The sequence below is a fragment of the Scyliorhinus canicula genome, chromosome 3 (assembly GCF_902713615.1).
Source record: "Scyliorhinus canicula chromosome 3, sScyCan1.1, whole genome shotgun sequence".
Taxonomy (NCBI): Eukaryota; Metazoa; Chordata; class Chondrichthyes; order Carcharhiniformes; family Scyliorhinidae; genus Scyliorhinus; species Scyliorhinus canicula.
In genome coordinates, this window is record NC_052148.1 from 84,510,761 (window position 1) to 84,529,186 (window position 18,426).

Below are 18,426 nucleotides of genomic sequence, written 5' to 3' on the forward strand. Positions count from 1 at the left end.
CTGTCTTGGATCCCCATTGGCGGGAGGCGTGGGAAGGATGGGACCTGTCTACGGACAAAGTCCCGCAACTGTAGGTACCTAAAATCATTTCCCCTTCCCAGACCAAATTTCTCCTCCAAGCTCCTCAAACTCGCAAAGCTCCCTTCCAGGAATATATCGCCCACCCTTCCCACCCCCGCCCGCCGCCATGCTCGTAACCCCCCATCCATACTCCAGGGGGAAAACCGATGGTTGTCGCAGATTGGCGCCCAAACCGATGCCCCTATCTCCCCTACATGCCTCCTCCACTGGCCCCATATCCGCAGAGTCGCCACCACTACCGGGCTGGTGGTGTACTTGGCCGGCGGCAGCGGTAGAGGAGCCGTGACCAGGGCTTCCAAACTGGAGCCCCTGCACGAAGCCGCCTCCACCCGCTCCCAGATAAACCCCGTACCCACCATCCACTTCCTTATCACAGCGATGTTGGCCGCCCAGTAATAATTAATCAGACTCGGCAAAGCCAGCCCTCCCTCGCTGCGGTTCCTCTCCAGCATCGCCGCCTTCACCCGCGGGGATTTTCCCGCCCAGACAAAGCTCATGATCAGCCCGTTAACTCTTTTGAAGAAGGACTGTGGGATAAAGATCGGGAGGCACTGAAAAACAAACAGAAATCTAGGGAGGATTGTCATCTTTACAGTCTGCACCCTCCCTGCCAGCGACAGCGGGAGTGCATCCCATCTCAGAAACTCTCCCTTCATTTGCTCCACCACCTTGGCCAAATTTAACTTGTGCAGCCTGCCCCAGTCTCGCGCCACCTGGATTCCAAGTACCGGAGATTTTCCTCAACCAGCCAAACGGTAGCCCTCTCAATTTGTTCTCCTGGCCCCTTGCCTGTACCACAAACATTTCACTCTTGGCCGTATTTAATTTGTATCCTGAAAACTGGCCGAACGTCCTCAACATTCTCAGTATACTTCCCATCCCGGCCACTGGGTCCGACACGTACAGGAGCAGGTCGTCTGCATAAAGAGAGACCCTATGTTCTACCCCGCCCCTCACCATCCCCTTCCAACCCTCTGCGGCTCTCAGCGCAATCGCCAGCGGCTCTATGGCCAGCGCAAACAGCAGCGGGGAGAGCGGGCAGCCCTGTCTGGTCCCTCGGTACAACCTAAAGTACTCCGACACTTCTCTGTTAGTCCTGACGCTGGCCTTTGGGGCCTGATATAATAATTTGATCCAATTCACCAGTCCCTCCCCGAACCCAAACCGTCCGAGCACCTCCCATAGATAGTCCCGCTCCACCCGGTCAAAGGCCTTCTCGGCGTCCATCGCCACCACTACCTCCACCTCCCTGCCCACCGGCAGCATCATTATCACATTAAGTAATCTTCTCAGGTTGGCCGCCAGCTGCCTACCTTTCATGAACCCAGTTTGGTCCTCCCCAATCACCTCCGGTACACAGTCCTCCATTCTAACCGCCAGTACCTTTGCCAGGAGCTTGGCGTCAACATTAATCAGGGAGATTGGCCTGTAGCACCCGCACGCCTCCGGGTCTTTACCCTGCTTCAATATCAGTGATATAGTGGCTTGCGACATTGTCGGTGGCAGGGTCCCTCTGTCCCTTGCCTCATTGAAAACCCTCGCCAAGACCGGGCCCACCAGCTCAGAGAACTTCCTATAGGGGTATCCATCCGGCCCCGGGCCTTTCCCCGACTGCATGACCTTTAGGCCCCCCAATACCTCCTCCACTCTAATCGGGGCCCCCAGCCCATCCACTCGCCCCCCACATACTGTTGGGGATGTTAACCCGTCCAGAAACCTTTTCATCTCCTCCGGTTCTTCCGGCGGCTCCGAAGTATACAGCTTGCGATAGAAGTCCCGGAATACCTTATTCAATCCTGCCAGGTCCTCCACTTTGCGCCCCTCCCCATCCATCACTCTACTTATTTCCCTGGCCACCTCCCTCTTCCTGAGTTGCTGGGCTAACAGTCTGCTAGCCTTTTCCCCATGCTCGTACATGACGTTCTATTTTTAAAGGATTGTATATTTCAGTTACCATTTAAAGTGTTTGTCCAATTTTTATTCTTCTCTAACTGTATCACATCATATTTCTCTGCATGGGTTGGATCCAGCATAATCCTTCCTTATCCACTAATCAATGCTTCCATCCATCCCCCCCCCCCCCCCCGGACTTTGGCAGGGCTGGACACAAACCGCAGCCGCCACGTGAGGTTGACTAAACCTCAGACCACAAGTGAGCCACGCCTCCGGGAAGTCGGCCCATTGGGAACAGAGCATCGGGAGATGGCCTTCAGTTGACGTCCTGAGGCATGCGGAATATTGATCGATGATTCTGTTGTGGAGGGGGTGGAGCATCTGAAAACAGCCAACGGCCCCGATTTTGGCATCAAAAGGGATTCTCTCGCCAATCGCCGAATGCGATTTCGGCGTCAGCGATCGGAAAATCCCACCCGTTGTCTTTGGTTCCGATGCAAACTCTGTTTCCAATCCTGGTAACTGCCATTAAGCTGATGAGCAAGACCATTCATAAAATTGTGTTGAGAGAGATCTCACTGAGTATCCAACCACTCATTGACATAATCACTAAGACTCTGTAACATTGCTAAACTCTGACCTTGCTTCAGCCCACCTGCTGCTGAAATCTTCACCCTTGTCTGTTCACCTGTAAACCTGACAACTCCATTGCTCTCCTGACTAGCCTGCCATTTATATAAACTTGTGCTCATCCTAAATTCTGCTGCCCATATATTAACTGACACCAAATCTCATTCAGCCATCAGCCCTGTGCTTCTGACCATGACAGGCTGCCACCCTACCAACACCTTCATTTTAAATTCCTCATCCTTGTTTCTGGAAACTCTGCATTGCCTCGCCCCTCCCAATCTGGACAGCCTCCTCCAACCTGACAAGCCTTCAAGATCTCTGCAGTTTTCTCCTCATAGCTGAAACTGAATATAGCTGTTTTATATGCTGTTGTATAAAATTGAATGCAGATTTGACTAAAGAAAATAAAGAAACTGAGTCATTGTTAATCGAACAATTTTACATTTCTATCCATCAGCCTTGCATTCTGATGAATAATGTACAACAACTGAGAGTTCAGCTGGAAAAGATGTTTGAAGCGATGGGTGGTAAAGAGGTAAGAATCTGAACTTGTAGATTCCCTCTATACATGTTAATTATGTAGTAAAGCATCGCTTGGAGCAATAATTTTTTTTTTCGCTTTGTGTGCCGCACGGTTAACACAGCTGCTTCACAGCACCAGGGTCCCAGGTTCGATTCCCGGCTTGGGTCACTGTCTGTGTGGAGTCTGCACGTTCTCCCTGTGTCTGCGTGGGTTTCCTCCGGGTGCTCCGGGTTCCTCCCACAAGTCCCGAAAGACGTGCTGTTAGGTGAATTGGACATTCTGAATTCTCCCTCAGTGTACTCGATCAGGCACAGTAATGTGGCGACTAGGGGCTTTTCACAGTAACTTCTTTGCAGTGTTAATGTAAGCCTACTTCGAACATAGAACATAGAAAATACAGCACAGAGCAGGCCCTACTTGTGACATTAAAAAAGAATCACGCATCAAAGAACCATCACAAATAAAAGCCCATCCTTCTCTGCTGTGACTCTGGCTTCAAAATACACAAGTGACAACTGTCTCCAGGCTACCAGGGAGGCTACCTGCATATGCAGCCTATGAACTACTTTAAATTGAATAAGGTTAAGCCCAGCACACATAAGAGGATGTATTCACTCTCCTCAGGGCCTCCTCCCATAACCCACCCCCCCCCCCCCCCCCCCCTCAAGCTTTTCCTCCCACTTCTGCTTAACTTCTCATATCCGGCACTCTCCCAATCCATCAATTCTTTATAAATGTCCAACACCGTACCTCGCAGACTCCTGTTTTCAACACCACCTTGTCCTGCAGCCCTGGGGACGGCAGGTCGGGAAGGACTGCACCTGCTTCCTAACATAATCCCGAACCTGTAAGTACCGGAACCCATTCCTGCTGGGCAGCTCATATTCCTATTCCAGTTCTTCTAGACTCGAGAAACTGCTCGCCATGATTAAGTCTCCAAACCGCTCGATCCCCACTCACTACCACCCCTGGAACCCTGCGTCTAGCCCACGCGGAACAAACCTGTGATTCCCACAGATTGGTGCCCAAACTGAGGCACCCTCCAACCTCAGGGCTCCCATCACTGTCCCCAGGCCCTCAGGGCTCCCACCACTGTCCCCAGGCCCTCAGGGCTCCCATCACTGTCCCCAGGCCCTCAGGGCTCCCACCACTGTCCCCATTCCCTCAGGGCTGCCACTGTCCCCATTCCCTCAGGGCTGCCACTGTCCCCAGGCCCTCAGGGCTCCCACCACTGACCCAGGCCCTCAGGGCTGCCACTGTCCCCAGGCCCTCAGGGCTGCTGCCACTGTCCCCATGCCCTCAGGGCTACCCCCACTGTCCCCAGGCCCTCAGGGCTACCCCCACTGTCCCCAGGCCCTCAGGGCTCCCATCACTGTCCCCAGGCCCTCAGGGCTCCCACCACTGTCCCCAGGCCCTCAGGGCTCCCATCACTGTCCCCAGGCCCTCAGGGCTCCCACCACTGTCCCCATTCCCTCAGGGCTGCCACTGTCCCCATTCCCTCAGGGCTGCCACTGTCCCCAGGCCCTCAGGGCTCCCACCACTGACCCAGGCCCTCAGGGCTGCCACTGTCCCCAGGCCCTCAGGGCTGCTGCCACTGTCCCCATGCCCTCAGGGCTACCCCCACTGTCCCCAGGCCCTCAGGGCTACCCCCACTGTCCCCAGGCCCTCAGGGCTCCCACCACTGTCCCCAGGCCCTCAGGGCTCCCACCACTGTCCCCATGGCCTCAGGGCTGCCACCACTGTCCCCAGGCCCTCAGGGCTGCCACTGTCCCTAGGCCCTCAGGGCTGCTGCCACTGTCCCCAGGCCCTCAGGGCTGCTGCCACTGTCCCCAGGCCCTCAGGGCTCCCACCACTGTCCCCATGGCCTCAGGGCTGCCACCACTGTCCCCAGGCCCTCAGGGCTGCCACTGTCCCTAGGCCCTCAGGGCTCCCACCACTGTCCCTAGGCCCTCAGGGCTGCTGCCACTGTCCCCAGGCCCTCAGGGCTGCTGCCACTGTCCCCAGGCCCTCAGGGCTACCCCCACTGTCCCCATGGCCTCAGGGCTGCTGCCACTGTCCCCAGGCCCTCAGAGCTGCCCCCACTGTCCCCAGGCCCTCAGGGCTGCCCCCACTGTCCCCATTCCCTCAGGGCTGCCCCTGTCCCCATTCCCTCAGGGCTGCCACTGTCCCCAGGCCCTCAGGGCTGCCCCCACTGTCCCCATTCCCTCAGGGCTGCCCCTGTCCCCATTCCCTCAGGGCTGCCACTGTCCCCAGGCCCTCAGGGCTGCTGCCACTGTCCCCAGGCCCTCAGAGCTGCCACCACTGTCCCCATTCCCTCAGGGCTGCCACTGTCCCCAGGCCCTCAGGGCTGCCACTGTCCCCAGGTCCTCAGGGCTGCCACCACTGTCCCCAGGCCCTCAGGGCTGCCACTGTCCCCAGGCCCTCAGGGCTGCCACCACTGTCCCCATGCCCTCAGGGCTGCCACTGCCCCCAGGCCCTCAGGGCTGCTGCCACTGTCCCCAGGCCCTCAGGGCTACCCCCACTGTCCCCAGGCCCTCAGGGCTGTCACCACTGTCCTCATGACCTCAGGGCTGCCACCACTGTCCCCAGGCCCTCAGGGCTCCCACCACTGTCCCCATGCCCTCAGGGCTGCCACTGTCCCCAGGCCCTCAGGGCTGCCACTGTCCCCAGGCCCTCAGGGCTGCCACTGTCCCCATGCCCTCAGGGCTGCCACTGTCCCCAGGCCCTCAGGTGCTGCCACCACTACCGGACTTGTGAAGTATCTGGCCGATGAGAACGGCAGATGCACCATCAACAGTGACATAAGCAGGGCAGCACGGTGGCACAGTGGTTAGCATTGCTGCCTACGGCGCTGAGGAGCCGGGTTCGAATCCCGGCCCTGGGTCACTGTCTATGTGGAGTTTGCACATTCTCCCCGTGTCTGCGTGGGTTTCGCCCCCACAACCCAAAGATGTGCAGGTTAGGTGAATTGGCCATGCTAAATTGCCCCTAAATTGGAAAAAATAATTGGGTACTCTAAATTTATTTTTAAAAAACAGTGACGTAAGCTAGTGTCCTTACAAGAGGCTGCCTCCATCCACTCCCACACCGACCCCTCCACCACTACCCACCTCTTAGCCATGGCTATATTTGCTGCCCAGTAATAGTTCATCAGGTTTGGCAAGGCCAACCCATCCCCCCACATCCCCACTCCAGCAGTACCTTCTTTACCCAGGGGGATTTCCCCGCCCAATATCAGGGCGTTAACTTTTCTGAAAGAGGCCTTTGGGATAAAAATCAGAAGGTTCTGAAAAATGAATAGGAACCTTGGAATAATTTCACTGTCTGCACCCGCCCCGCCAGTGACAGCACGCCCCACCTCTTAAAATCCCCCTTCATCTGCTGTACCAACCGCACCAGTGGTTCTTCCCATCAATGCGCAACCTGAATGCCCAAGAATCTAAAGTTCATCCCCACCACTTTAAACGGAAGCTCGCCCAGCCTCCCCTCCTGTTCCCTTGCTTGAATTGGGAAAGCCTCACTCTCTCCCCCATGTTTAATTTATACCCAGAAAACCAGCAGAATTCTAAGATGTTCATGATATCCCCTAATGCCACCCAACGGGTCCGAAATGTAAAGTAAGAAATAAGACCCCCACATCCTGCCCCTTCCCCCCCCCCCCCCCCCCCCCCCCCCCCCCACTCAATTGGACGGTTTGAAAATTAGAGAGTAGGCACATTTCAAAGTGAAGAGTAAGAAATGTGCTCACACTTGCACAAATTGTTCACTCACAGTTGAACTGGGAAACAACATTCTGCATGTGCATATTACTGCATCTCTGTACTTCAGCACATGTAGGGTCTGGTGCTCACTAGCCTTTAATCAGCAGTTAAACAGCCGTCAGATCAAGCTTTCTTCTGCATCAGAAATTTTAAAACTGTATAGCAGTTGCCTACGGTCTTATTGAATTTTGTTTCATAAGGTGGTTGTAGTTCCATTGCAGTCAACATTCAGCTCCAGCATCACGCCATCCCAGAAAAGCTGTGCATTCTTTAAAGTCTCAGCAGGTCTGACAGCATCTCATGGTGTTCTTTGTGTGCTTATGTAGGATGGATTGCGTAGTGTTATACAGAGACCACAGTATAGCTTTTACTTAAACAAAACTGATTTTATTTACATTACTAAACTGAGTTTCGACACTTAGTCCTTTTAGAATACAGAATTGATCAATAACATCTGGCTACTCATAGAACATAGAACGATACAGCGCAGTACAGGCCCTTCGGCCCTCGATGTTGCACCGACATGGAAAAAATCTAAAGGCCATCTAACCTACACTATGCCCTTATCATCCATATGCTTATCCAATAAATTTTTAAATGCCCTCAATGTTGGCGAGTTCACTACTGTTGCAGGTAGGGCATTCCACGGCCTCACCACTCTTTGCGTAAAAAACCCACCTCTGACCTCTGTCCTATATCTATTACCCCTCAATTTAAGGCTATGTCCCCTCGTGCTAGCCACCTCCATCCGCGGGAGAAGGCTCTCGCTGTCCACCCTATCTAACCCTCTGATCATTTTGTATGCCTCTATTAAGTCACCTCTTAACCTTCTTCTCTCTAACGAAAACAACCTCAAGTCCATCAGCCTTTCCTCATAAGATTTTCCCTCCATACCAGGCAACATCCTGGTAAATCTCCTCTGCACCCGTTCCAAAGCTTCCACGTCCTTCCTATAATGAGGCGACCAGAACTGTACGCAATACTCCAAATGCGGCCGTACCAGAGTTTTGTACAACTGCAACATGACCTCATGGCTCCGGAACTCAATCCCTCTACCAATAAAGGCCAACACACCATAGGCCTTCTTCACAACCCTATCAACCTGGGTGGCAACTTTCAGGGATCTATGTACATGGACACCGAGATCCCTCTGCTCATCCACACTACCAAGAATTTTACCATTAGCCAAATATTCCGCATTTCTGTTATTCTTTCCAAAGTGAATCACCTCACACTTCTCCACATTAAACTCCATTTGCCACCTCTCAGCCCAGCTCTGCAGCTTATCTATGTCCCTCTGTAACCTGCAACATCCTTCCGCACTGTCTACAACTCCACCGACTTTAGTGTCGTCTGCAAATTTACTCACCCAACCTTCTGCGCCCTCCTCTAGGTCATTTATAAAAATGACAAACAGCAACGGCCCCAGAACAGATCCTTGTGGTACACCACTCGTAACTGAACTCCATTCTGAACATTTGCCATCAACCACCACTCTCTGTCTTCTTTCAACTAGCCAATTTCTAATCCACATCTCTAAATCACCCTCAATCCCCAGCCTCCGTATTTTCTGCAATAGACGACCGTGGGGAACCTTATCAAACGCTTTACTGAAATCCATATACACCACATCAACTGCTCTACCCTCGTCTACCTGTTCAGTCACCTTCTCAAAGAACTCGATAAGGTTTGTGAGGCATGACCTACCCTTCACAAAACCATGCTGACTGTCCCTAATCATATTATTCCTATCTAGATGATTATAAATTGTATCTTTTATAATCCTCTCCAAGACTTTACCCACCACAGACGTTAGGCTCACCGGCCTATAGTTACCGGGGTTATCTCTACTCCCCTTCTTGAACAAAGGGACCACATTTGCTATCCTCCAGTCCTCTGGCACTATTCCTGTAGCCAATGATGACCTAAAAATCAAAGCCAAAGGCTCAGCAATCTCTTCCCTGGCTTCCCAGAGAATCCTAGGATAAATCCCATCCGGCCCCGGGGACTTATCTATTTTCACCTTGTCCAGAATTGCCAACACTTCTTCCCTACGCACCTCAATGCCATCTATTCTAATAGCCTGGGTCTCAGCATTCTCCTCCACAATATTATCTTTTTCTTGAGTGAATACTGACGAAAAGTATTCATTTAGTATCTCGCTTATCTCCTCAGCCTCCACACACAACTTCCCACCACTGTCCTTGACTGGCCCTACTCTTACCCTAGTCATTCTTTTATTCCTGACATACCTATAGAAAGCTTTTGGGTTTTCCTTGATCCTACCTGACAAAGACTTCTCATGTCCCCTCCTTGCTCGTCTCAGCTCTCTCTTTAGATCCTTCCTCGCTTCCTTGTAACTATCAAGCGCCCCAACTGAAACTTCACGCCTCATCTTCACATAGACCTCCTTCTTCCTCTTAACAAGAGATTCCATTTCTTTGGTAAACCACGGTTCCCTCGCTCGACCCCTTCCTCCCTGCCTGACTGGTACGTACTTATCAAGAACATGCAATAGCTGTTCCTTGAACAAGCTCCACATATCCAGTGTGCCCAACCCTTGCAGCCTACTTCTCCAACCAACACATCCTAAGTCATGTCTAATGGCATCATAATTGCCCTTCCCCCAGCTATAACTCTTGCCCTGCGGGGTATACTTATCCCTTTCCATCACTAATGTAAAGGTCACCGAATTGTGGTCACTGTTTCCAAAGTGCTCACCTACCTCCAGATCTAACACCTGGCCTGGTTCATTACCCAAAACCAAATCCAATGTGGCCTCGCCTCTTGTTGGCCTGTCAACATATTGTGTCAGGAAACCCTCCTGCACACATTGTACAAAGAATGACCCATCTAATGTACTCGAACTATATCTTTTCCAGTCAATATTTGGAAAGTTAAAGTCTCCCATAACAACTACCCTGTTACTTTCGCTCTTTTCCAGAATCATCTTCGCCATCCTTTCCTCTACATCCCTAGAACTATTAGGTGGCCTATAGAAAACACCCAACAGGGTGACCTCTCCTTTCCTGTTTCTAACCTCAGCCCATACTACCTCAGAAGAAGAGTCCCCATCTAGCATCCTTTCCACCACCGTAATACTGTCCTTGACTAGCAGCGCCACACCTCCCCCTCTTTTGCCCCCTTCTCTGAGCTTACTAAAACACCTAAACCCCGGAACCTGCAACAACCATTCCTGTCCCTGCTCTATCCATGTCTCTGAAATGGCCACAACATCGAAGTCCCAGGTACCAACCCATGCTGCCAGTTCCCCTACCTTATTTCGTATACTCCTGGCATTGAAGTAGACACACTTCAAACCACCTACCTGAACACTGGCACCCTCCTGCGAAGTCAAATCTGTGCTCCTGACCTCTATACTCTCAATCTCCCGTACCCCAAAACTACAATCCAGGTTCCCATGCCCCTGCTGAATTAGTTTAAACCCCCCCAAAGAGCACTAACAAATCTCCCCCCCAGGATATTGGTGCCCCTCAGGTTCAGATGTAGACCATCCTGTCTATAGAGGTCCCACCTTCCCCAGAAAGAGCCCCAGTTATCCAGAAATCTGAATCCCTCCCGCCTGCACCATCCCTGTAGCCACGTGTTTAATTGCTCTCTCTCCCTATTCCTCATCTCACTATCACGTGGCACGGGCAACAACCCAGAGATAACAACTCTGTTTGTTCTCGCTCTGAGCTTCCATCCTAGCTCCCTAAAGGCCTGCCTGACATCCTTGTCCCCTTTCCTACCTATGTCGTTAGTGCCAATGTGGACTACGACTTGGGGCTGCTCCCCCTCCCCCTTAAGGACCCGGAAAACACGATCCGAGACATCACTTACCCTTGCACCTGGGAGGCAACATACCAAACGTGAGTCTCTCTCGCTCCCACAAAATCTCCTATCTGTGCCCCTGACTATTGAGTCCCCAATTACTAATGTTCTACTCCTTTCCCCCCTTCCCTTCTGAGCAACAGGGACAGACTCCGTGCCAGAGGCCCGTACCCCATGGCTTACCCCTGGTAAGTCGTCCCCCCCACAAGTATCCAAAACGGTATACTTGTTACTCAGGGGAACGACCGCAGGGGGTCCCTGCACTGACTGCTTCTTCCCAGTCCCTCTTACAGTTACCCATCTATCTCCAGTCTTTGGTGTAACTACTTCCCTGAAGCTCCTATCTATGACCCCCTCTGCCTCCCGAATGATCCGAAGTTCATCCAGCTCAAGCTCCAGGTCCCTAACACGGTTTTTGAGGAGCTGGAGTTGGGTGCACTTCCCACAGATGAAATCAGCAGGGACGCTGACGGCGTCCCTCACCTCAAACATTCTGCAGGAGGAGCATTGTACTGCCTTCCCTGACATCACCTCTAGATTTAAAAAAAAACAAGAAAAACTCTGACCTACTGCTAATCTCACTCACTGGTATAACTATAATCTAACCTTCTCACACTATCTGCTCTGATGACCTTAACTAGCTGTCTCCTACTTACTCCTCCCCTAAGGTCTAGCATCACTGCTTTATGTTGTAGTATCTGCAGTTCCCTCTAGATGCTATTCATGGTACTACATTAACCCTTGTAATGCTGATAGTTATGATTATACCACACATCTGTGGAGAGGGAATGGAGCTAATGTTTTAAGCGTGGCTTTCTTTGTCAAAGCTAGAGAACTGGAAATAGGATGAGATTTATATTGTTGTTGGAGAGGGGAGGGGGGGGGGGGGGGTGCATGTGGGGCTAGATAGAGTGCCAGCAATAGGTAGAGGTTGACTAAGATGTTGTGGACAAAAAGACAAAGGGAATATAAATGGTGGTGATAACAACTAAGAAGGTGCTGTTAATGAGCAGGGAGCTTATTGTCCAAGTCACATCGTCCTGAAGTCAGCAGCAACATTTTTGAATCACTTTCTGGGCTTGCACTCAAAAATGTTTTCATACAATGATTGGAAGTGTAGCACGGAGGAGATTAGTTAGCCCCTCAAATAACCCACTCACGCACCATGATGAAGTCAAGGGCTACATAAAGAGGTTACCATGTATGAGTGAAAGTCGGAATAAGTCATTTGCACCTTTGTTCTTGGCGATTTACAGGCCTGTCAGACTTCAGCAATAACTTTGCGACTCATCTGTCACCAGCGTGATCTGTACCACACTCTCGCCCATCTGTTATTCTGTACATCGGAACCTCGATAGATACCACACTGAATAACAAAATACTAATGCTTGTCTCCAATTCATGTAATAGCTTCTACTCGAGTGTAAAAAGCCTTGTCAGATTTATTTGCTGTTTGGATTCAACTGCAATGTAATGATCAGTGGTGTACTTAAAGACTCACTGAAGGGCAACACGTTTTTCCTCCATTTATGCTGTGATTAGTTGAAGCTCAGACAGGGCACTGCCGGTGGGAAAATGGGCAGTGACAGTAGCAATGCTTGTCAATGCATTATGGATGTGCGGTCAGATCATTTTACATTAAATGTCATCACGCGGCACCTACACAGCTGCTGTGAACACAATGATCACTGTTCATGAATGGCCTGTGGTGGGGACCGTGAATTACAGAATGAAATCACAGAAGTATAATTTTAAAATCTCCCAAGTTATTTTAAAGCTGCCGGCAGATTGAGTGCAAATCGGACAAACTCCTGCCCATTCTGGGAGGTTTGGCAACCTTACTTTGATACGTTTGATGCATACTATATCAGTTGCAGTTGTTGCTGCTAATGGTGTTGCTGCTAAACTTATTGAGCTGAATTTTCCAACCCATGAAAGCTGCTTAAGAGACTGGGGTGGGATGGAAAAAGGCAATCAACTTGCCTTGATTGGCTCTGTGACTTGTTTCTACTTTTGCGCGTTTCTGTTGCAGACTGCACCCAAGCAAAGATGTTTTCACACTGATAGCCATTAGGGCACTTAATGGGGCCACTTTTTAAAAATATTAATTCGTGGAATGAGGACATTGCTGCCTAAACCACTATTTATTCCTAATTACCATTGAGAAGATGGTTTTGAGTCTTCTTGAAACCCTGTGGTCCATATTTTGTAGAAAAGTCCACAGTGCTGTTTGGAAGGGCATTCCAAATTTTGACCAAGGAACAATGCCGGATTTTAAGATCGGAAGTGGGGAGGTTTGCTGATGATTGCACAATGTCCAACGCCATTCCTCAGCTACTGAAGCAGTCCATTTCCAAATGCAGTACTATTGAACCAGATATGATACAGCACAAAAGAGGGCCATTTGGCCCAAAGACGGCCAGATGCCCTTTATAATCCCATCTTTTTGCACACGGTCCATAGCCCTGCAGCTACCAGTACTTAAGGTGCAGATTCAGGTACTTTTTAATAGAGTTTAGGGGCGCTGCCTCCACCTCCAACTCGGGCGGTGAATTCTAGAAACCCACCACCCATAGGAATCTATGACCCCTGTTTTTTGAGCTCTCTGCTAAGGGAAACAGGTTCCTCTTGTCTACTCTATCTCTACCCCTCACAATTTTGTACACATCAATCATGTCACCCCTCAGTCTTCTCTGTTCCAAGGAAAACAACTCTAACCTCTCTAATCTCTCCTCGTAGCTACAATTCTTTAGCCCTGGCAACATTCTAGCAAATTTTCCCTGCACTCTCTCCAGTGCAATTACATCCTTCTTGTAATGTGGTGTTCAGTCTGCACACAATACTCCAGTTGTGGCCTTACCAGTGTCATACCCAGCTCCATCATTATATCCCTATTTTTGTATTCTATATCTCTGCCTCTTCTGTGAAGGAGAGCATTCTATATGCCTTCTTTACAACTTTATCTACCTATACTGCTACATTTAGGGACCTATGCTCTTGCACGCCAAGATCTCTCACTTCATCTACCCCTTTCAGTATATTCCCATTTATTGTGGATTCCCTTTTACTGTTTGACCTCACAAATTACTTCACACTTAGCAGAATTGAACTCCATCTGCTACATTCCTGCCTACTCCACCAACCCATCTATATCATTTTGGAGCTTACAGCTATCCTCAACACTATCAACTACATGGTCAATTGTTGTCTGCAGTATTTCCCTATCGTACCCCCCGCGTTCAAGTCCAAATCGTTAACATATGGAACGAACAGCAGAGGCCTCAACACGCAGCTCTGCTGGACACCATTTGAAGCAGTTTGCCATTCACAATGGCAGCTATCAACTATTACCCTTAGTTTTCTGTTACTAAGCCAGCTTTGGATCCAATTCCTGCATTACTCTGTATCCCATGGGCATTTACTTTTTTGACCAGTTTGCCATTCGGAACAATGTCAAATCCCATAGCAAAATCCATGTAGACAACATCCACTATCCTCTCCTCATCAATCCTCCTTTTCACTTCTTCAAAGAATTCAGTCAAATTTGTAAGGCATAGCTTCCCTTAACAAAGCCACTCTGATTATCCCTGACTAGTCCATGCCTTTCTAAGTGACAGTTTATCTGATCTCTCAGGATTGATTCTAACAATTTGCCCACCACTGAAGTAAGACTAACTGGCCTATAATTATTTGGCATTTCCTTAATACCCTTTTTAAACAACAGAACCACATTTGCATTCCTCCAGTCATCCAGCACCCCCCCTGTGACTAGTGCAGATTGGAAAATAATCCTCAGAGCATCTGATATTTCCTCCCTGACCTCCTTCAACATTCTAAGAAATAATCCATCTGACCCTGATGACTTATTCACTTTCAAGGATTCCAACTCTTCCAACACTTCCTCTCTCGTTATGATTGTTTTATCCAATATTTCACACTGCTCCTCTTGGGATATTATATCTGCATTATCTCTTTCCTTTGTGAATGCGGAAACAAAAAATTGTTTAAAACTCTTCCCATATCCTCTTCCCACAAGTTCCCTTCTTCATCTCTGATAGGTCCAATGTTTCCTTTACTATCATTTGGCTCTTTATATACTGGTAAAACATCTTTAGGTTTGCCTTAATATTGCTTGCTAATATATTTTCATGCCCTCTCTTTGATTTCCTCATTTTTTTTTACTTGATCCCTGTACTTTCTATACTTTTCTCGGCTTTCTGCACTGTTGAGTTTTTTGTAACCTGAACAATATCCATTCAGACTTGGACTGACAAGTGGCAAGTAACAATCGGGCCACAAAAGTTCCAGACAATGACCACTTTCAACAAGAGAGAATGTAACTATCACCTCGACTTTCAGTGGCATTACCATCGCTGAAACACCCATGATCAACATCCTGGGGGTTACCATTGACCAGAAAGTAGACTGGACTAGCCATATAAATACTGTGGTTGCGATTCTCCGCTCCCCACGCCCGGGGGGAGAATCGCAGGAGGGCTGGGCGAATCACGACAGGCCGCTCTGGCACCCCCCGCGATTCTCCCACCCCCCCCCCCCCCAAAATGGCGTGTCGCGTTTTGCGTAATACCGCTCGGATGGGGCGAGCGGCCTGACGAACCCGACCGGTTCACGCCAGCGCCAACCACAACTGGTCGCTGCCGGCGTGAACAGCGCGCGACGGGTAAGTGGGGGGCGGAGGGAGGATCGAGCACCACGGGCGTGCTCATCAGATGTCTGGCCCACGATCGGTGCCCACCAATTGTTGGGCCGGCGTCTCTAAGAGACGCACTCTTTTCCATCCGCCGCCCCGCAAGATCAAGCCGCCATGTCTTGCGGGGCAGCGGAGGGGAAGACGACAACCGCGCATGCGCGGGTTGGAGCCGGCCAACCTGCGCATGCGCGGCTGACGTCACCTAGGCGCCGCCAGCCGCGTCATTCTCGGCGCGCCGCTTTGATGCAAACGTCAAGGCCCGGCGCCCGAGATTCGCGCACTGCCACTCCTAGCCCCCCGGAAGGGGGGGGGGGGGAGAATAGGGGGCAAGGAGTGGCCTCCGACGCCGGAGTGAAACACTCCGGGTTTCACTCCAGCGTTGGCTGTTTCTCTCCGTTTCGGAGAATCGCACCCTGTGTCTACAAGAGACTGTCAGAGGCTCGGAATCTGGGGCGAGTAACTCACCCCTGACTCCCCGAAGTCTGCCCAAAATCTACAGGAGTGTGATGGAATACTCTCCACTTGCATTGATGAGTGTAGCTCCAATAACACTCAAGAAACTCGACATCATCCAGAACAAAGCAGCCTGTTTGATTGGCACCCCATCTACAAATATTGACTCCCTCCAGCACCAACATGGGTAACAGCAGAGTGCACCATTTACAACATGCACTGCAGGAATTCACAAAGGCTCCTGAGACAGCATCTTCCAAACCCATGACCACTTCCAACTAAAAAGACAAGGGCAGCAGATACATGGGAACACCACCACCTGGAATTTCCTCTCCAAGTCACTCACCATCTTGACTTGGAAATATATTGCATTTCCTTCATTGTTGCTGGGTCAAAATCCTGAAATTCCTCCATAACAGCACCGTGGGTGTACCTGCACAACATGGACTGCAATGGTTCAAAAAGGCTGCTTACCACCACCTTCTCTAGGGCAGTTAGGTTTGGGCAATAAATGCAGGACTAGCCAGTGAAGTCCCCATCCCTTAAATGAATAACAAATGTAATCTATCCCTTTGATCAGTTAATTATGGTTTAATTCTACACTGAAAACTGTCTTCTGTGGCCCAGAGCCTTTATGTGACATTTTATACACAAAAGTGCAGAGGTATGTTAAAACAGGATTCATGTAAGTAATTAATTTGTGTTTATATTAACCATTTTTGCATACATGAGTTGGCCAAGCTATTACAAGCCCATATGCATCTGAGCAAATTAAGATTGAATGGACACCCTTGTCAATTTCCCTGTTAATTAAATGCTAGTATAAAACCAAGTCCTGTTACATATTGTCTAGAGGTTTTGCTTTCTCTGTTAAGGAATTCTGCCTTGACAATTAATACTCTTGCATCTGCTCTTGCTCTCAGTGTGGATTAATAAACAAGGCTTTCCCTATTGCTTTCAAACTGGCTGATTACTATTATATATAACGTAAAAGCAGCACATGAATTATGTTCCCAATGTAATAAGTATTATCATGTTCAAACTTGTCATGTAATGATTTTTCAACTGTTTTCTGTGTTTTTCTTGTGTATACCTGAAGGTGACCATGCCAGAGAAGAGTAGAAATAATTAAATCAAGATATATTTTTTGTATATTTTCCAGCATATACAAGAAAGGTTATTTTATTATTCATTTATTACTAACAGTAGTCCACTTATTTTTATTTTACAATGGTAATCTAGGCAACTCTATATTTAGTTCATCCCTGGTTCACAGAATCTTTATAGTGCAGAAGGTGTCCATTCAGCCCATTGAGATTGCACTGGCTTGCTAAAAGAGCATCCTACCTAATCCCACTACCCTGCAATATCCCCGTAATCTTGCACACAATTTCTTTTCAGATAGTATCCAATTACTTTTTGAATACCTCACTCAAACCTGCCTCCGTCACCCTTTCTGCAAGTTCATTTCAGACTCCAACTACCTTCTGGGTGAAAACATTTTATTAACATCACTTCTCCTTTTGCCCATTATTATGAATCTGTGCCCTATAGTTCTTGATGCACTCTTGAGACGGAACATTTTCTCACTTTTTACCGTGTCCATACCGCTCAGAGTCAAGTCTCCTTTCAGCCTTCTTTTCTCCAAGGGAAACAGACCCAACCTCTCCAATCCATCTTCATAGCTACAGTTGTTTATCCTTGGAATCGTTCTTGTGAATCTCCTCTGTATTTTCTTCAATGTCTTCACACCATTGCTCAGGTATGGTGCCCAGAACTGAGATCTAACTAGAGTCTTATAACTAGAGTCTGGTTTAGCACACTGGGCTAAATCACTGGCTTTTAAAGCAGACCAAGGCAGGCCAGCAGCACGGTTCAATTCCCGTACCAGCCTCCCCAAACAGGCGCTGGAATGTGGCGACTAGGGGCTTTTCACAGTAACTTCATTGAAGCCTACTCGTGGCAATAAGCGATTTTCATTTCATTTTTTCATTTTCAATTCAACATAATTTCCCTACTCCTGTACTCAGTGCCCCTATTAATAAAATCTAGGCTATTATATACTTTATTAACTGCTCTCTCAACATGCCCTGCAATATTCAATTACTTATGTTGACCTGATGAAATCCTGTTGAGTCACCTTGCAGCTATTAGTCCGACAACTATTTGGCTTATGATATCTAGTGGGAGAGTCTCGAATTAGGGGGGCACAGTTCAAAAATAAGGGGTGTAATTCATATTGTGAAGCTGAAATGAAGGGACGAAATGGCAATAAAGTGATTTGAACTGAGAGTTCTGAGTCTGCTGAGAAATTATATTTTCAAGGGTCTCAGACAAGAAGGAGACGCAGAGATGCGATGATCGCAGGAGAGGAAGTATAGGTCAAAGGTGCGTTTTTGATCAGGGATGATAATTTTGAAAGGATGAGGGATGAAACAAAAACAGGGAAGAGAATTAACAGTAGGTAGTTAGTGACATGGTAAAGAATTAGGTGGGGAGAGAATGAAGTGTAGGGAGGTCAAATTCAGACAATAAATCAG

The 18,426-nt window shown here is 49.1% G+C and overlaps 1 protein-coding gene across 20 annotated transcripts in view; it reads left to right on the plus strand.

The window, feature by feature from the left end:
* Positions 1–18,426, plus strand: part of LOC119962769 (protein unc-13 homolog B-like) — a 746,238-nt gene that overhangs the window by 646,554 nt on the left and 81,258 nt on the right. For all 20 annotated transcript variants that reach the window (XR_005459949.1, XM_038790824.1, XM_038790825.1 and 17 more), the window contains one exon: positions 3,062–3,139. Coding sequence is in view for 19 of the 20 variants with exons in the window: in XM_038790824.1 (XP_038646752.1) it covers positions 3,062–3,139 (78 nt within the window). In the remaining variant the exon portion in view is untranslated. The remainder of the gene's footprint in view (positions 1–3,061; positions 3,140–18,426) is intronic.